Consider the following 27816-nt stretch of genomic DNA (forward strand, 5'->3'; position numbering starts at 1 on the left):
GGTTACTTACAAAAATAGAAGATATAAAATAAATCGTAGAGAATGATTGATTATCTCAATCAAGTTTTATGCATGTCTTGACACTTTTAAATAAAAGAATTAAAATAAGATTTATCTTTCGCAAGAAAATTTGCTCGAACGTATATGTTTGTTAAATTTTAAAATTATCAATTGATTGTGATGCATTAAAAGTTCTAGTAAATAAATCATTGTGTGTGTCTGATTTTATAATCAAAAGTTAATTTTCTTTTAAATACATTCTTTCATTTTGGTTGATTTTAACCTTTTACATGTTCTGTTAAGTTGTCGAAGTTCTAACGAGAGTCGCGTGGTTAAAGGTATACGAAAAAGCCTCCTCCAGATTACAGCACAATAAGACAATTGTATACATGTAATAGCAGTTCATTTCTAAGGATTTGAATAACTTAAAGATTAAGGATTTTCTTATACGAGAAAGTTCGTGTACGTTAGTAAAACACAGTCATTCTTGTATCTAAAACATATCCATGTATTTTAATTGGAAGTATCATAAAAAATTATGATCTCAAAAAAGGCTCTGTTTTAAAAATCATAAAGATTTTAATAATTCATTTTGTTTTAGAAGTTAGAAGTTAAGGATAAAGACATATATATACATGTAGTGTGTGGAAATGAAGCTTGGTCATAAAGCTTGTAATCCAGTGATTGTCATTATGTGCTCTCTGTGGTATTTTTTTTTTCTTATGCTTTTATAATAAATCTTGTTGTTGGTTTAATCTTTAGAAATGTTCATCCAAGTCCTTTTATAGCTACCGTTATGGGTTATCCTCTGACATTGATAAAAGTAGTAGAGTGACCTGTAAATATTTACGCATTTGTTGTCGATTTTTCTACCGAAGATCGCTTTTTATCTCTGGGCACTCTGTCTAGCTCCGCCAATAAAAAATGACCATCCACGACATTGCACAATACCGCTGAAAGTGGCTTTAAACACCAATCAGTCAATCAATCAATCAAGCAGTTTGTTTGTTATAAGAATGTGCGATTCTTTTTAGTTGTGACTACAAATTCTTTTCAATTCAAAAATAAAACTTACAAGGACGTGAACTCTGTAGGTAAAGTTTACCGTATTGTTCGCTATGATCACTTTATTTTTTAATAATACAGCATCAATTAAGGAATATAACATTAACCGTTGATTTCATTAGAAGATCATATCTCGTTATCCATGTTATCGTCCATTTAACAGGAAGTATATACGATAAATAGCTTATACTCCCAAAACATGTTAAAGAAAATTAACTAAGCTTGACTAGGCGTATAACAGAAAATTAACTAAAACTGTAAAGGTCAAAATCACCAATACTTCTGATTTTGGAACATATTGTCAATGAAGTCAAATGTTAAGACAAAAACCGCTAACCTATCAATACTCATTTATTACATACATTAAGTGTAATTATACCTATTAATTTAAAAGTACACACACGTCCACATAAACACCTAGAATTTCAATATAAAATCTTGTTCAAGTCTTAAAACAATAGCATAAGAAATAAAGCAGTGGAATATAAGACCAAAGCTTTTCAAGCAACAATATACGCTGTAAAACTCAGAATGTAGGAATGACACAAACGGAGAAGAAAAAAAACACCGTTATATTCATAAGCTTTTTGAATTCATGGTTTGTTAGAAATAAGATTGATTGATCTTTTTTTTGTGTGTGTGTTTAAGGCCTCTTTCAGACTGTTGGCTATATTGTGAATGTAACTTTTCTTAAAAGGAAGCCGAACTTCAACAAACAAGCTGGCCATCCTAGTCAAAAGGGACCTGCAACTTTCGAGGTTGGAGCTCACAACGGTTACCATTACCGTTAACAGGCTGGTGATACACAAGTTGAACTTTTTTGCTTCTCGGTCACTGAAACCCCCTAAATATATCCAAACAAAACAAAACTTAAAAACTTTACAGTCCAAGATATCTCTCTCTGGATCTCTCGTTCTCTTTCTCGATCTCTCTCGATCTTGATCTTGATTTTGATCTTTCTTGATCTTGATCTTGATACAAACCATAGCACGCCGATTTTTAGTTAAATTTTGAGAAAAAGAATCAGGATATTAATGTCACATGTTTATTTCGAAAGCCACGTTTTTCTAATTAGCAAAGTTGATACATAACTAACATGGCATGGTGATTTTAATTGCTTTCTATATAATTTTAAAGTTCCTTATCAGATATATAAAATCACACATAAATTATATTTTTATTGTAAAATAATGTTTGAAAGCACCGATAGTCATATATCAAAGTATATTAAATCTCTGGTGGTTGCTTTGATCAATAAAATTGTCAGATACAAAATGTACAATTTATATGAGCAATTTGTCAATAAAACGTATTATTCCGGATTTCTGCACGTCAGTAACCAAGAATAAATAATTTACAAAATGTATAAAGTGATGCAGTTATGAATATAAAGGTATCTATGGTCAGCTATCACGATACTTGTCAGATATAGCACTACTTTCCATGGGCGTTATTCATACAGTTATTTAAAAGACAGACAGTCGGACTACACTCCGATTTTTATCCCATGCATGTTTTAACTTATTTCGTTTAATTGGCCAGTAGATTCATATCCTACCGCGATGGACCTGATACTTTTCCTCTGCGATTCAAACACCTTTCCACTCTTAACTCCATCTTTGTCTGTTTACATTATTCTATTACAGAAGAAGCTACCTTCATACACTGTAAGTCATAGTTTAACATCGTCATTTTGTTATTTCATAAAATTGTGTCTTTTCGGCTTCTTTAGTGGTTTCACAAATCTTTATGAAAAAGAAGATGGGGTATAATTGCCAATGAGACAACTCTCCAAAAGAGACCAATTGACACAGAAATTAACAACTATAGGTCATCGTACGACAACCACTGAATTACAGGCTTCTTACTTGGGACAGGCACATGCATACAGAATGTGGCGGGGTTTAACATGTAAGCGGATTCCTAACCCTCCCCCTAACCTGGGACAGTAGTGCAACATAGGAACGAACTATAAAAATCAGTTGAAAAGGCGAAGGCGTAACCCATCAGATTGATAAGAATAGAAAAACATCTTACAAAAACAGAGTGGACAAGTCCGGGAACTTGTACATCCCAACAACAAAAAGACACCAAGTACTTGTCGAGAGTACTCGCAGTTACTGACAGCTAGTTCAAAGCTACTAACAACTAAAAAAAGAAATCATGCATAGACTCAAGTATCAATCAGTACGCATCCAACATGCAATGGATTTAGTTTAAAGACGTCATACACAGTCAGAGAAAAACATAACTTTGTTCGTTTCTCGTCTATCTGTCAGTTTAGAAAGTCTCATTGGTATATTCTATCTCATGTTTTATCATAAAATATTACAGTGTAAATGGTTAGAAAATAAGCAGTTACATTTTATGCATTGTGCAGAATAGGCTTTACTCGTCGTTGAAGACCGTACGGTGACCTATAGTTGTTAATTCCCATGACATTTGGTCTCTTGTGGAGAGTGGTTTTATTTTGCAATCATACCAAATCTTTTATTTTCATATTGTAGTTTATATCAAATAATAACATACTCGATAGAGGTGTTTGACCAAAATTCTTTTTTTTTTTATTTTTTGGAAAATTTACGTGAATTTATATGAAATATATACAAATGTATCGATAAATTGATTGATCGTTGTTTGATTAACGCCCAATGGCAAATACTTCATCCATGTTCAGGACGAGAGCACAATAACAATGAATATATTTGGTACGTCCTGTAAAAGATGATCGACCGTGATGAAAGGTCTAGAAATACCTCTAGAAAAAAGAGTTGGAAAGAGACTAAAGATCCTGATAGATTACGAAAGATAAAATCTGTTATAGATGCCCTTACGAGCATTTTAAAGAATCATAAAATGATGAACCTTTAACAAGAGAATAAGTTATAAAAAAGCTCATCATGGATACTCGTTCGTCCTGAATATGCATGCAATATTTGCCACTGGACGTTAATCAACCAACAATAAACCAATCGATCAAAGATTCTCATAAAATACATTTTTATAACGAAAATTGTAGTGAATCATTATGAAACTGAGAGTCATTCTTTTTTCTTAGATAGACTTGCATCATACCACTAGTTTCCGCGGGCTGAGAAAACCACGACAGGTGCTGAAAATTCAAAGATTGAGAGGTACATGTACACCTACTTAAGATAATTTGTACTGACCCTTGACGTTGTATTGTCCTGTATATGTTTTCCACAGTACTTTGTGTGTTTGCATGTTGTTGTGTTTTCGGTAGCTGTTTATTTGATGTGTGGAATACATTTCCGTTTTATCTATATATTTGATAAAACTCTATCCTGAATCTATCACAAATTATAAACAAAATCAAGTATATAGAAGTATATATCCATGAAATTGTTATATTTCCTATTTTGCAAATTAGAAATTTCAAAATATGAGATGTTATAGATATATTTTGAAATTTCTAAACTGCAAAATAGGAAATATAACAAAATAACAATTCCTGAAGAATATAACTTTGTATCGTTTGAAGCTAGGAAAGAAGATGCTGAGTATACGCCATATATACATATAAAAAAGACATTTAGAGGTCAATATTACGGGTCCAATAAACAGTTTAAAGAAATATAAAAACTTTGATCTTACATTAGTTTACCAGATAAGAAATTAATATGATTTTTGATGAAATAATTTGATAGAGTAAATCCGTTTTTGAAATTTAAATGTATTATTATAAACTTTTATATAAAAAAAACAAGTGATTTTAGTATGATAAACATTGTTACAAGTCAATGAGCTTTCAATTTTATTTACTGAATCAACGAAGTATATCAACTATGGTAACGTTCCACGTGGGAATTCAGTTGGACTATAAATACGAATTATTCTGAAAAATAATATTAGCCACTGTTTAGCTATATAGAGTCTAATAAAACATATAGCGCCTTTCTTATTGTAAAGAGATCGGAAAAAATGTTTAAATATCAGTTTGTTTTTGCTTGCATGTGTTGGGTCGGTGTCCTCGCTTCTAGAGATGACATATATGATCGTTTACTTGCTAGACTAACGGGAAGAAGTGATAGGAGACAGCAATCACAGAAAGAAGAACGTGGTATGCATTTAGTTGGGAAGCCATCGTCTATTAACTATCGTACTTACAGCAACTACAAGAGATCTCTCGGAACTCCATTAGATTTTTCAATAGATGAAATCTTATCTCTCCACAATACTGCTCGTCATGAAGTTTCACCCCCTGCTGATCCACCAATACCGGACTTGGTAAGTTATAGCATATCGGCGAGATTTTATTATATATTTTTATTTACTTAATTTTATTTATTTTTTTTTTTTTTCATTTTTTTATTTATTTTTTTTTTTTTTTTTTTTTTTGTATATACATTTGCCAGTCTTCGATTTTGAAAAGTGAACATATATCTATGAATCCAAGATTTTTTCCTACATAAGAAGACCAGCCGGCAGCTAGCAAACAACAACAATAATGCGATTTGTCTAAAAACGAAAAAATTGAAAAAGACAGCAACAGCGGTTTGATAAAAATAAAGTAGAAAGGTATTATACTTAACACGACTAAAAGTTACAGGTTTTGATTTACTTTAAAGCATTTTTTTTTAATTTCGGTTGGAGTCCGGTTCTGAAGAACATGTAAGAAAGTAAAACGTACTAGAATTTCACCCAAAATATTTTCTACACATTGCTGTGACTTAAAAAAAAAAGTTTTTTTTTTTTGTAATTTTGGTATGAATGAAACCGTATGGACATCCGATGACTGTCCATCCCTTGTTTGGTATAGAATAAAATTTATAATGTAGATGATATGGAAACCAATCACCTGATTGCAAGATTTTATGCCCCATCTACGATAGAAGAGGGGCATTATGTTTTCTGGTTTTTGCGTCCGTCTGTTTGTTCGTTTGTCTGTGCGTCCGTTGTTCCGTCTGACCCGCTTCAGGTTAAAGTTTTTGGTCTAGGTAATTTTTGATGAAGCTGCAGTCCAATCAACTTGAAACTTGTTGCTTATGATATGATCTTTCAATTTAAAGCCAAATTAGATTATTTACCCCAATTTCACAGTCCACTGAACATGGAAAATAAAAGTGGGAGTTTCAGGTTAAAGTTTTTGGTCAAGGTAGTTTTTGACGAAGTTGAAGTCCAACTTTGTACTTTGGACACATTCTTGTTTAATCATTAAATTTATTAATCTTTAAAATTAAAAACAGAAGGGTATATTTTGTCGGTTTTTCACATCAGGAAGTATCTGGTCTATACTTCTGAACTTCCATGAACCAGTGCGTTTTTATATGTACTTATTTGTAAAGATATTTCAGCATACACCAGGATACGGATTTTTTTGGACATGTTATAAGTGTCACTTATAAGATTTAAAATAAAATGGCCACGAATGCTTTGATAAACTAAAAATTAGGTCCACAGTACTTTGATATTTGTAAATCTTATTCTTCAAACCAACTATCATTCTTTCTATTCGCCTCTTGATCAATTCAATAGTTGCTTTTTTTTTGTCAATTTCTATTTAACGCTACATTACTTCGATATATAATTTTTATGTTATTTTGTTTGTGCTTTTATTAAATTTATGAACCCGGACGGGGTTATGTAATATAAATTAGAAATGAAAATTATAATTTATAGAGTTTTGGATTAATTCTCATTTACACCTATACTTTGAAATTATTCGCAAAATTCAGTTCTACTTTAAAAATACAATTTATAAAATTTTACAATAAATTGTGAACTGAACACGAATACGATTTGATAAAAAGAAAGCATATCAATTATTTAATGTATTTCTGCTGCATTGACTACAGTTGTAACAACAATTAAAGAGAGGCGAAAGATACCAAAGGGATATTAAAACTCATTAACCGCAAACAAACTGACGATGCCACGGCTAAAATCGAAAAACTTAGTTTTCAGATAATGCAATAATATAAAGCAATGCCAAATTTATTGAAAAAGAAATTATATAATTAGAAGTCAAATTTCTTTCGCCGTTGAAAATAAGGTAATGAGTTTTTTCTTTTATATATTTTACATGGTTTTATTTACAAACAATTTGCATTGAATTTATGACAATGCAAAAATGATAAATCCCATTTGTAGCCGTCACATTAGGACGATTGTACATGGCATTATGGACTACCAAATTAAAAAAAAATATATATATTCTCAAGACAATATACATTTTCTTAATTTTTATAATAAATTTTTCGTGTGTACGTGTAAAAAATGCATGATATATTAACAGTAAGCATTAGTAGAACTCAACATAAGAATTCTATTCTAATATTATCATATAGTACTATGCTGGAGTAGATAAATTCGTCATAGATACCAGGATTAAACTTGTATACGTCAGACGAGCGTTTCGTCTACAAATGATTAATCAGTGGCGCAAACGCAATCGAAAAAGCAAAAAAGGCCAAATAAAGTTGCATTGACCTATACAAACATATAAAATAAAAAAACAAATGGTACACAAAATCGGAAACAATTCATAAAGTTGCTGCATGTATGTCAAATATATTAATGAACGCTAGCTCTGAAAATGTCGTATAAACTAGACTTTCTTAAAATGTGGTATTTAGAAGAGTGACTTATCAAAGTGAGGAAGTTTTCAATACCGTTAGCATTAATAAACTACTTCCATTGGTCATATACCAAAACAAATGCCAACAATAACTTGAAACTTTAAATGTGTGTTATAAATTCATTTCAATCTTTCATTATCAGTTTCTTCATCTTCATCTGGTGATTTTTTTCAGTTTCGTTTTGTTTTTTTGTTTTTTTATAAAAGGACGCAACACAACTACTAATCGTGTATTGAAATAAGCCCCACATACTCAACTAATATAGATCTTAGCTAGATGTTCTCTGTCTTAGGGAAGGTCTTGTATACACACCTGTCAAAACTAGGATACATTTATTTCTGAATTATTTGAGGCAGATCAGAAATTATTGCAAAATACAAACGATTATGATCAGTCACTTCTATTCTGTTCAATTCATTTTTTTTTATACACCAATATATTTTTTGATAAACTCATGCAAAGATTTTGAATTTCAATTTCGAGTATATTGAAGATGTTAAGTTATGTTACTAAAAATTCCACATTACAATGAGTACTTGCATCTCTTTTACTTAAACACACAATTAAAATAACCATGCAACGAAAATAGAATGTCTGCTTCATATCTTGAACTTTTCCTTGCTATATGCACAGATAGAAAATTTAAACTAGAATCTATGACAATCATGATGGTGTCAATTTTCCAATCGTCTGCTCATTACAAAAAAAAAGAATGCCCTAACATTATGACTGACATCGACACTTCACTGACATCGACACTTCACTGACATCGACACTTCATATTTTTTACGGTTAGATATTGGTAGAGCGATATGATGTGTCTCAACTTACTACCAACATGTTTTCCTGGTTCGAAACGTTTGGATATTAGGAAAGGCGTCTGATTTTTGACCGACTGTGTACTATTCCTGATTTTTTAACATTGTTACTTGGTATGGATTCGCGTGCCCGACGGATGACGCGGTCATAGTTGGAGACGATGCTTTATTCAAAACATACTTTTTGAGTTCATGCTATTATATTAACTCTATTTATGAGATTTAAAAATAGATAAACATAATTATAATAAATATTTGATTAAGTTTCGCTTAAGGTTCATCATAAGGAATTGAAAAATATGGCCTTATTTGTACCACCAATTAAACTCTTAGAACAGACAACATTATGCATCTAGGAAGGTTTTATACAATCATAACAATGCTCTAATTTTATAAGGTAAAAAAGTATAATTCTGAATCGTTTAAATCATTGTATAAAAAATAATGGTATTCAAGTACTATCATTATATTGAGATTTGTTCCTATATTCTATATTCTTGCTATAGCCTCGGTCACACCTTACCGGATAGCTCGAACGGACGCCTAACGGATAACTTTTTTTCAATCCGTTCATGTCCGTTAGACGTCCGTTCTTATCCGTTGCATGTCCGTTTAGCGTACGTTTTATCCGTCGGCGTCCGTTCTGTCCGGTGGAAAATTTTGAGCATGTTCAAAACTTTGAACGGACGTCCAACGGATAAAATGTCCGTTGAACGTCCGTTAGGCGTCCGTTTTGTACGGTACTCGTCCGTTTCGTTTCCGTTTTGTATCCGTTACGTGTCCGTTATACATCTGTTGGAGGTCTGGAAGATAAATTCACCAACGGACTTCTACCGGACGTTTAACGGATAAAACGGATAAAACGGATGTTGAACGGATGAGAAACTGACTTCTACCGGACGTATAACGGATAAAACGGATGGTGAACGGATCTGAAACGGATAAATGCAAATTGAAAATTTCGCGTCAGAAATGCCAATTATTGGTATGACAGATTTCTTAAGGTTCGCGAATTCTTATTATTCATAATCGATCTTAGAGTATAGGCACGTCTTCACAATCAAGCAGTTCATATTCAGGCCAGACACTGCCCTTTGGCGAAATTTTGAAGAATAAACCAAAACCAGTTACAAAGAAACATTTTGAATATATATGCGATTTACATGTATTATTATTGTCGCCTTTGATTTTTCCGTATATCTTGTTCATCCGTTTTATCCGGTACGCTTCCGTTAGGTGTCCGTTTTATGCGGTACTCGTCCGTTGGATGTACGTTCGACATCCATTCTTTCCGGTACGTGTCCGTTTCTCGTACGTTGCATATACGGTGTGTGTCCGTTATGCATCCGTTACACGTCCGTTTTATTCGGTCAGTACATCAACGGACTCCCAACGGATAACAATTTTGTCAACGGACAACTTTTATTTTCATCCGTTAGGCGTCCGTTCGTGCTATCCGATAAGGTGTGACCGTGGCTTATGAAAATAAAAAAAAACAATACAATTTTGTGCTATGGTTTAAAAGAATAAAAAAGGATAAGAAGTATCCATCCATGACACAAAAACTGTACTTGCATAAAACACACAAAAAACAAAGGAACAGCGCCTTTATAACTGTTCCACATCTCAAATTAATTAAGCCACGTTATTTTGTTATTTACTGTACTACCTAGAAGGACCAAACATTTTATACCAAATGCACTTATTTTTCTTACTTCAATTTTGACTCGTGTATTTTGTGTATTTGGACGTTTCTTTCCCGTTAGTTTAATCATGTACGTTTGATGTCGTTAAACATCAAATACATTTCCGTTTATTTCACGCTTCTGCTGTATATTTTTTTTTAAAGAAACAGCAGCATTTCATTTAAATACATTAAAGAATGGGGGTTAACGTTGTATATTTATTGGAACAACCCTACTTTGAAGTTCACGGAGATAATAAAACATATAAAGTACATTATACATTTTGTTCAAGGGGACTCAGTTAACTAGTGGCTTTAGTAGTAGCCCAATAGTTCTGAAAGTGGCTTCAAACACTAATGAATTAATCAATAAATCAAACAATTAATTAATTGTTTTATCATTCTGTTTAATAAGATAGTAAATTTTTTTCAGATATGGGACAATGAGTTGGCTAACAAGGCGGAGGAATGGGCAAAGGGTTGTATTTGGGGACATAATCCAAACAGAATGACATCATTAGGCAATTCGAATGCAGGGGAAAATATAGCACTAAATTCTGGTAGTATATTATTTATCAACATTTTAATGTTAAATATGAATGAGTCGGAATTAATCTTTCTTTCCTTTGTTTACTTCTGATCTTCCTCTAACTTACCAAACGTTCAAATTTGCTTCCTAAGATTTGATTTCCATGACATCAGGTATGATAATCTTAATATTGACAGTTATGATTTAAGAGCATTTAGTTCTGAGAATAAACGCATGGCACAATGTTTGACGACTTTTTAAAATACTTTGAAAATAAAAAAGTCGAAATATACCGAAGAGACAGTCAAACTTATAATTCGAAAATAAACTGACAACGTCATGGAAAAAAGAAATTCAACAGTATACAAAACACAAAACAGGAGCCTGTAATTCAGTGGTTGTCGTTTGTTTATGTGTTACATATTTGTTTTTCGTTCATTTTTTGTACATAAATAAGGCCGTTAGTTTTCTCGTTTGAATTGTTTTACATTGTCTTATCGGGGCCTTTTATAGCTGACTATGCGGTATGGGCTTTGCTCATTGTTGAAGGCCGTACGGTGACCTATAGTTGTTAATTTCTGTGTCATTTTGGTCTTTTGTGGATAGTTGTCTCATTGGCAATCATACCACATCTTCTTCTTTATACAACATAGAAAACTGAAGACTTCGGAACACGAGTCACACATGAGGCAGTGATCGTGTTGCGTATGTATGTACCATCCTGATGGTGAGTCTAATTTGGTAGGTAACATAATGGAAGAAGAGGACGGGATTGTGGTTTCGAGAATTGGCATATAGTCGTTGTCAACTTTGAACATTCTGTAAAGGTCGTCACACCTGTATTTGGGTCTGAAGTTTATCTGAAAGGATATTTTTAATTTCCTGCATGGAATTCATGGATTAAAAGCTTCCTTGTGAGCAGCGACACTCTTATAATGAAATCATGATCGGAAATGCCAGCCTCGGAATATCGCTTAAACTAGTAGATATATGCTATTTATTATGTAGTCATGTGCAAGCGCTGCTGGAACGTTCTTTCCTGTAAATGTAAAGTTCTCAATACGGATGCTGAAACAATCACTTTGTTCGTTCTGTTTTGTTCTGAGCCGAAATTATTGTCAATTTCTAGATTTTTTTCAATATATGAGGCAGACTTAATTGCATCTGCTGTTTAGACAATATAATGTTCGATGGAATAAATGCGTTCAACAGATTCACCAAACCCTAAAAAATTTAGCGAGATGACATCATCTACATGTATATGGCGGGAAGTGAAGTTTAATGTAAATGTTAGCTTCTTTACTTTGTTCTTAAGAAACTGATGTATTAATAAAATTGAGAATGGAAATGGGGAATGTTTCAAAGCGATAACAACCCGACCATAGAGCAGACAACAGCCGAAGGTCACCAACAGGTCTTCAATGTAGCGAAAAACTCCCGCATCCGGAGGCGTCCTTCAGCTGGCCCCTAAACAAATATGTATACCAGTTCAGTGATATTGGACGTCATACTAAACTCCGAATTATACACAAGAAACTAATATTAAAAATAATACAAGACTAACAAAGGCCAGAGGCCCCAGACTTGGGACAGGCGCAAAATTGCGGCGGGGTTAAACATGTTTTTTGGAATCTCAACCCTCCCTCTATACCTCTAGCCAATGTAGAAAATCAAACGCACAACAATACGCACAGTAAAATTCAGTTTAAGAGAATTCCGAGTCCGATATCAAAATATGAAACAAAAGAAAATAAACAAAATGACCATTATACATAAATAACAACAGACTACTAGCAGTAACTGACATGCCAGCTCCAGACCTCAATTAAACTGATTGAAAGATTATGTCTTCATCATACGACTACAGGCACAATCCCTCCTGTTAGGGGTTTAGTATTATACCATCATGAAATATATGAGAAGAACATAACCCGTGTCATGCCAACAACTGGTTTTAGAATAACTGTGTTTAATTCCGATGCAAAGACCCTATAAGTGAATCAATAATACAGCAGATGCCACTGAGTGTGTAGCGAAAGGTAATATCGTTGGTTAGCTTGCTTGTTAGCTGAACCGTGAAGCCGTTTTAAGGTCAGGTATACTACCCTCCTTTCGAAGTAGCATAGTCCAACAGACAGATCGATTGATTTTCTGTCAGATGAGTCTATTCTTAAAGTAGGGTTGTTTACCTTACCTAACAATGACTTCACGGTTCAGCTAACAAGCAAGCTAACCAAATATATTACCTTTGGCTACACACTCAATGGAATCCGCTGTAAAGCCACAATATGCAATATTTAATGACCTGACAACAGTATCGTAACTATATCCCTTCTTAATAAGTCTGTTTAAAGGTTTTGTTTGCTTTTAAGGTAAATACTGACATGTTTGTTCTTTGTAAAGAATATTACCATAAAAGATTGCATGTGAAATACCTGAACGTATAAGATGTATTCATGTTGAGGAGTTATATTTACGAATGAGTTCCTTATACCGATGATAAAATTTAGTAAATGTTTTGACTAGTTTGTGATATCGATAACCCTGGTGTAATAATTTTTAAGTAATACATAAATTTCTCTCGCTAAAATCTAATACGTTGTTACATACACGAGCGAATCGTACAAGTTGAGATATATAAACACCATAAGATGGTGACAAGGCAACGTCACCGTCTAAAAATGGATAATTAACGATAGGAAATGAAAAATCATCTCTTTTATCATAAATTTTTGTAAAAGCTTCCCGTTAATGATATAGATATCAAGATCGAGGAAAGGACAGTGGTCATTGTTAGTATTAGCTTTATTTAAAGTAAGTTTTCTTTAGTATACATACTGAAGTCGACGTCATTATTGAGAGCCAATATATCATCCAAATATTTGAAAGTATTGTTAATTTTTTGTATCAAATGTTGTTTTGATGGGTCTTTGCTGATTTTAGTCATAAACTGTAACTCATAACAATACAAAAACAGGTCCGCAATATTTCCCCATTAGAATTCCAATAACTTGACGATATACAGAATCTCCAAAGCGAACAAAAATGTTATCAAGTAAAAATTAAAGCGCAATTTATAGTAAAAAAGTATCTCCATTTGACATAGTTCTTTTGTTTGTTGCTACTACTATTAAGTCAGCCTCAAGTGAATAAAGGAACAATTCGGAAAGACGATGAGCACAGTTAATGTCCATGGAAATGCTTAGTGTTTGTAAAACGCAACAAAAATGTTGTCAATCAAGAATTAAGCATCTCGAAAATATCAGTTGCAGAGAATTTTTGGTTTGTATCAGAGTGAATTTTTAACAAGTACGACGTATCCCTACCATAAAATTATACTCTATATGTTGGCCATTCGTTTTTATGAAACAAGGAGGCCCAAATAATTCAATTTTTCATTAAATTTTGAATTGGATATTCTTAGGGAAAAGTTAGAAAAGCTTTACTTCTAGGAATATGATTTGTTAGTTTCATTACATTTTGTTCTACATGCATGCTTTGTAATGCATGCAGCATGATTTAATATCAAATCACGCTTTTTATAAAAGTAACAAAGTCTATATAAGATGCAGTATTTTGTTATTTTATTGAAGTATAACGAGGATTGAATACATTTGGACATGGTAACGTTTATAGTAAAACACCATTGATATTTTGATTTAACAGTATTATTATTTCCATTTGACTGCCCTGTCATGCAATGTACTAACGCTTACAAATCGTATTCTATAGATTCTGAAGCAATGTGGTTACACACATTAGAGCCTTCGGCTGTTATCCGCTCTTTGTACTGGTTGTTGTCTCTCTGACATATAATAAGTCATATTTCCCATTTCCATTCTCAATATTATTGCGTAATGTTTACAACTATATGTCTAAACTTCAATACAATTTCGTATGTTTGTAATTCACAAAAACTATAAAATATAGAAGACACAATCCTTAACAATGTGTCTTTGTATGCACACTATTACATGTATACCATTCTCTTCATACGGACTTTGCAGGAGTGACACCAGGCTTTAACACATGGGCAGAGGAGATAACAGACTGGACATATGACAACTATCATGATGGCTGTACGACGGGTAAAACATGTGGACATTACACACAGGTATTGTCTTTTTCTAGATTTTTTATTTTGAATAAAGATTTTTGTAATATTTTGTAGAAATTCTAGGTAGAACTAAAGACAACACGAGAAAGTACAAAATGACAACAACAAAATCAAATAGTTGATAAACAATTGAATATAAAATATGCTTCATAGAGAAAGATTTAACAATACATGTATTTTGCCATATAAAAGAAGATGTGGTATGACTGCTAGTGAGACAACTCTCCACAAGAGACCAAATGACACTGAAATTAACTATAGGTCACCGTACGGCCTTGAGCAAAGTCTATACCACATAGTTAGCTATAAAAGGCCCCGAAATGACAATGTCAAACAATTCAAACGAGAAAACTAACGGCCTAATTTATGTAGAAAATAATGAACGAAAAACAAATATGTAACACACAAACAAACGACAACAACCACTGAATTACAGGCTCATGACTTGGGAAAGGCACATACACACTCGGAATGTGGCGGGATTAAACATGTTAACGAGATCCCAACCCTCCCTCTAACATGGGGCAGTGTTATAACAGTACAACATACGAACGACCTTTAAAAATCAGTTGAAAAAGGCTTAACTCATCAGATACAAACAGAAATACATTTCAACGTTCTTGTAAAAGGGCTTTTAAACAAGCTGAACTTTTTGGGTAGGATACAATAATCGTCTCATTCTGATCTGAAAGCAAGAAACTCATAAAAATGTCTGGTTATGCCCCTTATGTCTACCCTAAGATAATCCAGTTTAAATGTATTAAATGCTTGAAACAAGAGCTAGGAACCAGAAATAACAAAGAATGTGTGCCAATGTTATAACATTTTTACTCGCATCAATTCAGCAAGGAATGGCTTTGGACGCATGGAATTTATTGTATTATTATTGCTTTCATATTTAGTTAACAAACAAATTAAAAAAAAGAAACCCCAGGGCTCTCGGTCATAAAACTTAACTCGGTACTCTGAGGAGCACTTAATATTGAAATACAGTTATTATTTGATTATTCTTAATTTTATTTTATTTTTTAATTAATACTGTGTATTCTAACATGACGTCCTTCAAACGCTTTGAGTACACACCCGTGGTAAAATATGAATATATTGGTTGGGCTGTTCTGATTGTACTCCCACGTCATATGATTGTTTATGGATGGAGTACACGACGTCATAGAATGATAACGTAATAGTTTAAGCATTTTTCGGGAAAATACACGCTTCTGATACCGAAAATCATCACCAGACAGAGAATGAAACGTAAACAAACAATACTAAAATGTGGTATAAGCCCTTTTTTATATACATAGAAGATATATAAGTAAATTATCATTAAAATTCATCCAAATCTATCTAAATATATTATTGTAAATAGTTTGAGCATGTCACTAAATCTGTTTGCTCCGTTCTTTACCGCCAATCTTAAAGTGGGTTAATTTATGGGAACGGCAAATATTTGCCTCCATCTAGTGCGCTTTGAACCAAAACAATTGCTATATTTGTCTTATCAGAATCGAAATAATTCATGGGGGCTTGAATATATCTAAATTTTACCACGGGTTGTCCCTTTATGCCGATATTTTACCCCTCGCTATCGCTCAGGGTAAAATATTTGTCATAAAGGGCCAACCCGTGGTAAAATAACGATATATTCAAGCCCCCATGAATTATTTCTTAAGTAACATACTATATCAGTTTAAATCTCGGTTTATTTCTGAAATTTATTCCTACATACTTTTAATTTTTTAACCCTGTATGCTAGCATTGCCTATGTAAAATTATAAAATCGTTTGTATGCACATTGAACGACAAATTTATGTGACGTATAAAATTTTCTGACGTCAGACACTCAAATCAATGAATGTGTTCGTAGTAAGTAGATGTTTTTGTGTTCTGTTAAATTGTTCCTTTTAAAATTGTTAAACGATGATGACTGATGTACCCATATTTTGACTATTTTATTTATTGTGTCTGTTTATTTAACGCATCAATGTAAATATAACGGAATTTGATGAGACTGTCATTAAAGTAAGAGGGTTAGCGCTATAGAACCAGGTTAAATCCACCATTTTCTACATTTGAAAATGCCTGTACCTAGTCAGGAATATGACAGTTCTTGTCCATTCGTTTTTGATACGTTTTGTTATTTGATTTTGCCATGTGATTATGGACTTTCCAAATTGATTTTCCTCTAAGTTCAGTATTTTTGTGATTTTACTTTTTATTACAAATAAAAAATTTCAAAAAACAAAACATTTAAATGTTGTGGTTTCTAAATTGATAATTTGTGTTTCTTTATATTTTATGACTACACAGATCATATGGGCGGAGACAACAAAGATAGGATGTGCCTATGTAAAGTGTGACGATTATGTTAACCTGCCTGATGAATATAACCAGTATAACTTAAAATACCTCGTCTGTAACTATTATCCACCGTAAGTACTAATAATTTTATTATTCAAATACAATGCCATACAATATAATATAAAAAAAGAAGATGTGGTATGATTGCCAATAAGACAACTCTCCACAATAGACCAAAGAGACACAGAAATTAACAACTATACGTAACCGTACGGTCTTCAACAATGAACAAAGCCCATACCACATAGTCAGCTATAAAAGACCCCGAAATGACAAGGTCAAACAATTCAAACGAGTCATGCTTCAGTGATTCCCTTGTAATCAATCAATTTTTTCCCACAAAAAAGGGGTGCGAGCCCCTTTTCCCCATAAGTCCGCCTCTGCATACTGACCAAACTGTTGGTTTGTTTTCAAATGAATCATTCAGATGTGCTTAACCAATGATAATTTTCTCAGAACGTTAAAAAAAAGTTATTTCAAAAAGGTGCCCAAAGTGACGATCTTCTTGATTTTTTAAAAATTTCTAAACATTTCCTCCAGTCCTTCTCCTAGTTATAGCCTTGCTCTTTTGAATTAAAAATATGTTATGTTTACAAAAAATGAAAAGCCCCTACAATCTTAAAACTGGTAATAATTATTTTAACCTGACACATTTCCTGCATTTGTAAAATATCAGATATATTAAATTCTCCCTCGCGCTGCTCGTCCGAAGTTTAAAGTATTTAATCTCTAAATTCAATAGGTTACAAACAAGACAAACACAAATATAGGATTAGTTGCAGTAACATATATTATTTTCTCTTGCGATACAATATTTTATTTTACTATATTGTACAGATTTCTTCGATTGAAACAACATATAAATACATGTCATATAACATTGTTCCTCTTTCGCATCGTTTCTTTTCCCTCGGCTAAATAAAGGCAACAGTAGTATACCGCTGTTTGAAACTCATAAATCGAATGAGAAAAAAACAAATCCGGGCTACAAACTAAAACTGAGGGAAACGCATCAAATATAAGAAAAGAACAACGACACAACAGAAACACAACATTAAAATGTAACACTAACACACACAGAAACGAACCATAATATAACAATGGCCATTTTCCTGACATGGTACAGGACATTTTAAGAAAAAAATGGTGGGTTGAACCTGGTTTTGTGGCATTCAAACCTCCTGCTTTTATGGCAATGTTAAATATAACATTAAAATGACAACATAACATGACAGGACTACAATACAAATAAATGGGAGAACATATAAGACACAGAAACACACGAACAATAGCTAACAAAAGGTACTAGGTTTAAAATTAATACGCCAGACGTGCGCCTCGTCCACACAAGACTAACCAGTGACGCTCAGATGAAAAACATTCGAAGGTCAAAACAAGTAAAAAGTTGAAGAGCACTGAGGACCAAAAGTTCCAAAAAGTTGTTCCCATTACGGCTAGGGTTTTCTGCCTAGGATAAACAGGAAAAACATTTTAAGGCTTATTATTTAGAATAATTCATACTTTTGAAAACAGTAAATTTTATAAAATGACTATGTAATAGATATACATGATAAAACCAAAGTGGTGACTAACTACAGAATAAAAACGGATACATTACATAAAACAACGTAAACCAGCACATAAAAATACACAGCCGAGTTAGCCAAAGCCTCAACGCACAAAATGACGTCACATTTGAAATTCTAAAAAAACACACAAAGTGACGTCACATTTGAATTTCTAAAAATATTTCCCCAAAACAAGATAGAATTAGGATTGATTGAAGATTAGATTTGTAATACCTACAACGCCTGTACGTACAATAAACATAGCAGCAACTATAAATATACCAATGTGACCAACTTCAATTCGACGCAACTGCGAGCAACCTCGATACTAAAAAGTAAAATCACAAAAATTTAAATGCCAAACTTTATATAGTACCATTAAACCCCACCCGAAGAAACCGCAAAAACTTCCCTCGTGCCTTATGCACCTAACATCAAACTTCATGAATAGAACATACTGTTGCAGAACCAGTATCCTGAACTAATTATACTAGTTCCCATCTATAGATAATTATTACAAATAGCAAACGGGACAAACCCAATTTCAAACGAAATAAAATATAATTATATTGTGTATACTACTCAGTCAGTGCATAGATTACATCTATGGTCAGTGCTACTACATGTAACATACAGCCAAGTGGTGAGGAAATATCATGTCAGTTTTAATTTATTTGCCCGAATACACTGATGTGACTTTAGCCAATTTATTCACCATGTTTTCTTTTTCTAGAATAAACGCTCCATTGTTCACTGTTTGTGTGAAAAATAAGTTATACAATTGTTCCTGTCCAACCAAAAATTCGTAAGGGTTCAGCGGAACCCAGTGTCTCGCCTACATTTGCTGTTAATCGCAGGTTCAACAAAAATGAGTGAAAAATTAATAAAAATATTCCTCTCGATACTATCTTTTGATTGCAAGAAGCTTCTTTCCAAGTTTGGTAAAAATCCAGGATAGTTTATGAATCTAATAAATGTTTTTAAATCGTTAACTGCAGATCTATACTGTATGATTTTTTACAAAATTTGCTTCTGGATACTATCTTATGTTCATAAACAAGCTTCTGTCTAAGTTTGGTATAAATCCAAGAAGTTATTAAAATTCAGAAACTTTAACCACAGAGTGAATACTTGTGGACGACGACGACGGAATGTAGAATTGCTAAGTCTTGCATTTTCGACAAAAGTCGAAGGCTCGACAAAAATGGCCTACAAAGTATCACAAACCGTGTCTGTTAAAACGCGAAAAAGGAGACTGACGGATGATTTATATACATGTATACCAAATTATTCCATATTGTAACATATTTGTACACACATATGCCTCATGGCGCAATAAAAAAGGATTCGCTAGACTAGGACGAATTTTATAGGGAATATGTCTGCTTTGGTTTAGCTATTTATGAAAAACGACCTGTTGCAATATATATTGATTGTTCATCATGCAATATAGCTATTCGATATAAAACGTTATAAGAAGATAGCTTATTTGCTTTTATTAATAGAGTCTGCGTGTTTTCTTTAAAAACAACAAACACAAAACATATTTTAGTAAAGATTAAAACCACAACTTCCCGCGCTCTAGACGTTTATGAGACCATGACACCATCAACCCGATTTATTTATTGTAAAATTATAGTCTACATTAAAACCAATAAGTGTTATTTGTTTCTTTTATCTAGTGGTAACATGAAATTCAACAACGTTTATCAAAAGCCTTATGAAGTTTGAATGAAGTGAGGTAAGTAGTTGTGATAGTTTTTACTTCCTTCCTTTAAGAGTAGACTAGTCTGACAGATACACAATCTATCTGTCTATAGAACTAGTTTATTTAGAAAGGATGGTATAGTATACTAAACCTAATAATGAGTTCACGGTTCAGCTAGCAAGCAAGCTAGCCAAAGATATTACATTTATCTACACACTCAAGTCTTTTTGCTGTAAGCTTTTATCTCGAACATTTTGTAACAAGAACATTGTAGCACTTCCTTGCATTTGGGGTATCAGTGTCTGTAATACTGTACAACAACAAATTGAAACGAATAAATATACATGTAGTCGTAACTTTATATTTATTTACAAAATGTAAATGTATGCATTGCCAAAATAGATTAGATACTTACTGGACAATCGAAAATTATAAGTCCAATCAGCATGAACAAAAATAAAAACGACGAAACTTTAAGGTAACATTAATTACAAAACATGGCAATGTAAACTAAAGTTGGAGCAACACAATTCACAACAAAAACCTAGACAAGTCATAAAGGTGATCAGTTCATTCTCTGCATTTGGCATCCATCGTGTTGATAATGTATCTCACTGAAGTACAAATCTGTTGATAAGTCTCATTCTGGTAAGAGGACGAAATTGTAGTTACGACAAGGGAACACATACAGTGTACACATATCCCCAAACAATACACCAAATCATGATGGCGTTTGTAAGACTTTTTATGGAACAACTTCAGCTATACTTTATGAAAATCTTATTTGCAGTATTTTTTTTGTAAACATTAAACCTCTTTCAGACAAATTATGATAGGAAAAACATACTGGAATATTACATCCACTGCAAGATATATACATGATATACAGGCGTGTATTTTGCTACACAGAAATGGAAAGTTCACAATTTGACAATTAAAATTATTCTTTCAATCGATAGGTTTTTGTCTACAACCGAACATCGTTGTCAATTCCACGAGTTTGACAATGAGTTTTAATTTCTAAAAGTTATATATTATTGTAGTAAATAAACACCGCAAACACAGTTTGATGACTTTCATCAATTCAACAAAACACAGTCAGCGTATATGACGACCAATTGCATATGTATGTATGCATATTTTTGTGTTTGTATGTCAGTATGTCTGTTTGAAAGTCTATATAAATGTTTGTATAAAGTAAATAAGTATGAAATTAAATTTGTGTTTGTTCGTGTATGCATTATTACCTACATAAATTCGATTTCCAAGTCTGGTTTATTTTATTTCAGGTTTACTGAATGACGATTACTGTAGAATACAACACAGATCATCTTGACATATTATATATAGCTTTTTGAATAGTTCTTTTCTCCATGTAATTTTTTCTAACCGGATATTCGAGAGTTGTCTTGTGAGCTTATTTTACCTTTTGGCGTTCATCATCCATTGTAAACTATTTAGAAAATAAAATTCATTGACCAATGTCATTGCAAAAATTAAAACAACGCTTTTGGGTATGAATACCTATTGTACAGCAATAGCAAGATATTACCAGCCGCTTATACAATATATCAAAAAGCAAAGAAGCGACATTTTAAAATATTTTATATGCAGCTCCGTAATCCGATTGCTTTTAAATACCACATGACCCGATACAAAGTATCCCTCATATTTGTGTAAGACTTTATGCTTTTGGTTTATGACCTCAAATAAAAAGTACTTAATAAATACGGCATTTCGTAACAAAAATATATTATTTAACAAAAAAATCATTTACTAAATTGGACAGTTTACTAATTCTCATCTTTTGATATCTTTTGCCTCTTTTTTATTGCTTCTCCCCTTGAGGTAACTTTTGCTTCTTTTTTTTTCTTTTTTTTTTTCTTGAAGAAATGATTTGATTTTTCGTGCCGGCGGTCTGATGTGAGAGATTTTTGCTGATGGAAGGATATACAAATTAAGTAAATAATATGGTTATGCATGAGGTGAACGATATACTCTTTATAGAACATATCGCTTGAATTCTATATGTAGATTTATATTCTTAGTATTTATATTTAAGTCAAATATGTTAAATTCATATGCAAAAATATGTCTAATTTCTATCTGTACTTATTTCATAATTAAAATCCATCGAAAGTTATTGTTTTTGGCATACTTTTGTCCTACGTAAGGGTCTAGAAAGGCATTGTTGTCGAGATCCAAGAGTTGTTACACGATCTTAATTCATACACGAATCATCGAATAAGACTGGCTCTGCATATTTTACTTTATACAAGCAACAAAATTGTACATGATGGAACAACATGCTGTACCCACATGTTTTTATGTGTGTTTTTTCTTCTTTCTTCTTTCTTCTTTCTTCTTTTTATGCTTCAAATTTAGTTCACTTTCTTTAGTTTCGTAGATTTTTTTTTATTTTCGTTCATCACGTTGCTGTAACTCTTAGAGTTTGATTGGCGTTATACATATAAGTCGTAAGACCACAAAAGTTATCTCTTTGTTGAAGCCAATGAGGCAATTCTCCATCCGAGTCACATTTGTGAAAGTAAGCAATTTTGTGTCAAAGTACGACCTTTAACACTTTTATGAACACCAAGTTTCGTGTATGTTGGCGTTTTATACGCGGCAGTTCATCGTTTCTGTTGTTCTTTTGATTTCCCCTTATAGTTGATGTGTTTTCCTCGGTTTTAGTTTGTTACCAGATTTGTTTCAGTTAAATCGATTAATGACCATTGAACAGTGCTATACTTTAATGCCTTTATTGAACTTAAAATATGGAAACTATGTATTATTAAGACAGATATCCCCACAGTTCAAATGAAGTGGATGCAAGCAATGCATGTTTCGTTGACAAGATATAATTGCTGAACCTGAAGACGTGCCTGCCTCTGACTTAATTGCTGTGTAACAATTGACATTAAATGGATGTTTTTCTTCAATAATATATGAAGAGAATATATATTGCAATGGTTCTTCAATTGAAGTTTATATACGAGAAATCGGGAATATAACATTCCTATATCTACCTAACGCCGGACTTGTCTGTGTATGAAAATTAGTCCTGTGACTTATTTTTCTAGTAAAATTATGGTCGTGGACTTTATCACCTAAGAAACAAAGTCCGGGACACATTTTACTACCGAACCAAATTTACTGTTACATATTCATTTCTTATAGCTTAGAGGACATCATACTTTAGCAAGGATTTTACTGTCGGATTACCAAATGTATATACTCCATTCAACTATCGGTCCAAATGTAGTATTATCTGCGACAGCACTCTAATGAATAAACGGACTGCTAATATGCCGAATGTAATATTGAACGGAAATAACACGAGAGAAAAAGTATGATTAATAGTTATCTAATGATTTAATACGCCAATCGCGCGTTTCGTCTACACAAGACTCATCAGTGGCGCTCAGATCAAAATAAAGCCAAACAAGTACAAAGGTGAAGAGCATTTAGGACCCAAAATCCCAAAAGTTGTGCCAAATACGACTAAGATAATTTACGCCAGGGATAAGAAAATCCTTAGTATTTCGAAAAATTCATACTTTTGTAAACTGAAAATGTATAACAATGACCCTATAATTGATATTCATGTCATCACCGAAGGGCTGACTATCGTTTTTCAAAATGAAAAATGTATGATAATATTAAAAAAAAGAGGTACGAAAGATACCAGAGGGACAGTCAAACTCATAAATCGAAAATAAACTGACAACGCTTTGGCTAGAAATACAAAATACAAACAGACAAACAATAGTACACATGACACAACATAGAAAACTTAAAATAAGTAACACGAACCCCAACCAAAACTAGGGGTGATCTCAGGTGCTCCAGAAGTGTAAGCAGATCCTACTCCACATGGGGCACCCGTCGTGTTGCTCATGTTATAACAAATCCGGTAAATAGTCTTTATTCGGTAGGTCACATTCATGAAAGAGAAGGGGATTGTAGTTACGACGTAAGGAACAGATCCGATAATCATCTGTGAAACGGTTATTCCATAACGGTCAACCAACTTGTGATGGCGTCCGTAAAATTTATGCAGGGATGATTTCAACTTTACCATTTGGAACTCTTGGTTTAATATCTTCCTTGTGAGCAGAAACCCTCTTTCAAGAAAATCATGATAGGAAATACAAGCACGGGAATATCGTATCAATTGGGAGATGTATATCCCGTATGCAGGTGCTTCTGGGATATTGCTACTTAGAAATGGAAAGTTCACAATTGGAAAGCTGAAATCACCTCTTTTGTTGTAAAGTTTTGTTTTCAACCGACCCTCATTGTCAATTTCTAGATGTAAGTCAAGATATGAGGCCGACTTAACTGTATCTGTTGTATCCTTTATCTCTAGTTTGGTGGGATAGATGCGTTCAACATAGTCACCAAATTTTGAATTATTTAGTGACAGAACATAATCTATATAGCGGAAAGTAGAGGTAAAGAATATTGCTAACTTGTTATCTTTCTTCCTAAGAAGTCCCTGTATGAAGTCAGCCTCATTATAATAAAGATAACAAGTCGACAAGAAGAGGGGCACAATTGGTTCCCATTGGAATGTCGACAGTCTGTTGAAAAACACGTCCTTCGAACGTAACAAAGATATTTGTCATTCAAGAAATCAAGCATCTTGATAATGTCAGTTTCAAAGAATTTTTTGTTTGAATCAGACTGATCCTTTACAAAGTAAATTTATCCCTCCCTAACACAAGATACTTGTATCTACGTTGGCCATTCTTTTTTATGAAACAAAACAATACCAACTCTTTCAATTTGTCTTTTTTGAATGTGGAATGCTTGTGTAAAGTGTAGCAAAGTCAAATGTTTTAATACTATTTCAAGATGAAAGAGAGTTAGATTGTATGTACTCTAAAAGATCTTCGGAATTTTTTAGTATCCACATCTGATTCACGCCACCTCTATTAAACTAGTCAAAACCATATGTCTTAAAAGCATACAGAACTAGAGAAATGTTTCATATGTATTGAAGTTTAGAGTATCTCTAATTCTTAAATAGTTTGTACACAACCAAGTAATCAAGCAAGTAAAATACAAGAAGTCACAAAACAAAATATCACAGTACCCAGTTGGACAGTAAAATAAAAACTTAATTCGCATACTTGTATAGTACATTCGACCTGGTTGTTAAAAAAAATGGCCTTGTAAGAAAGCAATCAGAATAAATTGAAACGCACGATATATACATTGTAAGAATAAAATGTACTGTTTTATAGGTATAAGGAAGAGCAAGGTAACCCGTTGTTCACATTACAGATTAGAAATAAATCATTCAAGTATATAATAACTATGATGTAAAAATTAAAAAACAACATATAAACCCCTTAAGTAAAAAGGTTTATCTTTATCTCTAAAGGGTGCATTTCTACAAAGAAAAGAATAATCGACAGACAAGCAAAAGTGATTATGACTTTCTTTACATTCTATTGAAAAATGAGATTATATATGTAAACAAAATATGTAAACATTTTAAAAAGCAATTAACTTTGGTGAAGTTCAGTGACAATATATAGTTTAATATGTCGCTGCTTGAGATTTTAAACTTTATGTTAAATCACGTTAGTGTTCCTCTCGAGAGCCGGAACATTAAGAGGACATTGCCATTTAATTTTTAAAAATGCATAATCAAGTGTCTGGTAATTGAAGGTCACGAACGATTATGAGATGAAAGTTCAGTAAATACATCATTTCAATTTTTAAACTAGCATATGAAAAGAATTGTAAACGATAATTATTTTGTGCACCAATTGCATCCCTTATACAACGTTACCAAAAGTCACAGAGCAAAAACTGTTATTGTCGAATAAACGGTATATCTATACGTGGTGTTGTTATCATTTCAAACATTTCGTCATACAATAAAAAAGATAACTGTACGAAAATTGATAAACATTTGTGTAGTACATGAAGCTCGTTCAAAACAATATTCTACTAATATATGTGTAACAAATCGTTTTACATTATACCATACAATGCCTACCCTGATTACCGTTTTATTGAAATATTATTGCCGAAATAATCTGTCTTGCTAGAGCCAAAATGAATATGTATTTCTTATTTGATATAAATAATCGGGAAAAAAATCACTTAAATTTATTCCTTTGGAAGTTTCTTAAACAAAAACTGTGTATTTCGTGTTGGTCATCTTCAAAAAGTTTTACAAAACAAAGGTCAATCAATAGCTTTATCAATAAATTCTACCTCAGGAATAGATTACCTTAACTGTATTTTGCAAAACTTTTACGAATTTTGGTCCTCAATGGTCTTTAACTTCATACTTTATTTGGCCTTTAACTTTTTTGGATTCGAGCGTCACTGATGAGTCTTTTGTAGACGAAACGTTCGTCTGGCGTAAATACAAAATTTAATCCTGGTATCTATGATGAGTTTATTTCGACGCATGTTTAGATGGCAGATACAAAATGAATGAGGAAATTGATTAAATGCGGACAAGAATCTAAGTGATTTTTTTGTATCACTTGAAATCAAACTTAACGTTCTTCGACGACACTAGCAGGTGATTTTCAAAATTCCTAGTGATTGATATGCGCATACCGTGTTAAGTTCTTAATCAACTAAAAAAGATCACCAGATGTGATTACATTTCTTAGATACCAGTTCTGTCATCAGCACATAAATTTTTGAAAATAAAATCGCTAAATATATATAAAATTGACAAAGATGTCTACGCTAGTAAGAATCTTTTACACATTGCATCATTTTCAGCTTGATAAGTTGGGTAAAAAAAGGCAAATAAAACGACAACGTCATAAATATAGGTACACCAATACTATTCAAAATCATCGAAGTTACAATGTATATTCTAAAAAAAAGTGTGTGCAGTTACCGTAACGATTGTTAAGCAATAAGACGAAACTGTGACGGACGATTTATTTCGATTACAGAAAATGATGCATACAGAATTTTATCAAAATTTACCAAGCAAGTTTTTATTTTTATTAAACCTTTCCCGTCGCAAATTTTCCTCTACTTCCAATCAGATATAACACAACAACGGCACAGAGTGCAGATAAACACATTATCTTGTATCATGCTTTTTACTACATTCATCAGCAAATTTCAAATGCATAAAAGGAATTGTCTTGCCTTATAATGTTAATTGGTATAAACTATAACACTTTTATATCGGAAAACCTGAGAAAAGTATACCTACTAAGAATCTATCGCCTGAAAATTATCATTTAGGAAAGAAAAATAACAATAGTGAAAGCAATATGTTTGTCAGATATATTATATGAGGTTTATATTGAGAAATTATAATAGCAAATTCCTAACAGATTTAGGGTTCTGAGATTAATTAGGCTAAG

General features: G+C 32.6%; 1 protein-coding gene across 1 annotated transcript; it reads left to right on the forward strand.

Annotated features, from left to right (window-relative positions):
- Window positions 1-5008: 5008 nt before the first annotated feature.
- On the forward strand, window positions 5009-22595 carry LOC143079265 (venom allergen 5-like). Its single transcript, XM_076254507.1, has 6 exons — window positions 5009-5313; window positions 10600-10726; window positions 14703-14809; window positions 17126-17247; window positions 20427-20485; window positions 21742-22595. The coding sequence occupies exons 1-5, from the start codon at window positions 5038-5040 to the stop codon at window positions 20473-20475; spliced, it is 681 nt and encodes a 226-aa protein (XP_076110622.1). The 5' UTR covers window positions 5009-5037; the 3' UTR covers window positions 20476-20485; window positions 21742-22595.
- Window positions 22596-27816: the final 5221 nt, after the last annotated feature.

The sequence above is a fragment of the Mytilus galloprovincialis genome, chromosome 6, assembly GCF_965363235.1.
Source record: "Mytilus galloprovincialis chromosome 6, xbMytGall1.hap1.1, whole genome shotgun sequence".
NCBI lineage: Eukaryota > Metazoa > Mollusca > Bivalvia > Mytilida > Mytilidae > Mytilus > Mytilus galloprovincialis.

Bases quoted from the DNA above. Each gene is read 5' to 3' on its own strand.
- LOC143079265 (XM_076254507.1), top strand. From the start codon at position 5,038: ATGTGTTGGGTCGGTGTCCTCGCTTCTAGAGATGACATATATGATCGT. The intron at 5,314-10,599 runs GTAAGTTATAGC...AATTTTTTTCAG, and splicing joins ATCCACCAATACCGGACTTG to ATATGGGACAATGAGTTGGC. The intron at 17,248-20,426 runs GTAAGTACTAAT...TCTTTTATCTAG, and splicing joins GTCTGTAACTATTATCCACC to TGGTAACATGAAATTCAACA.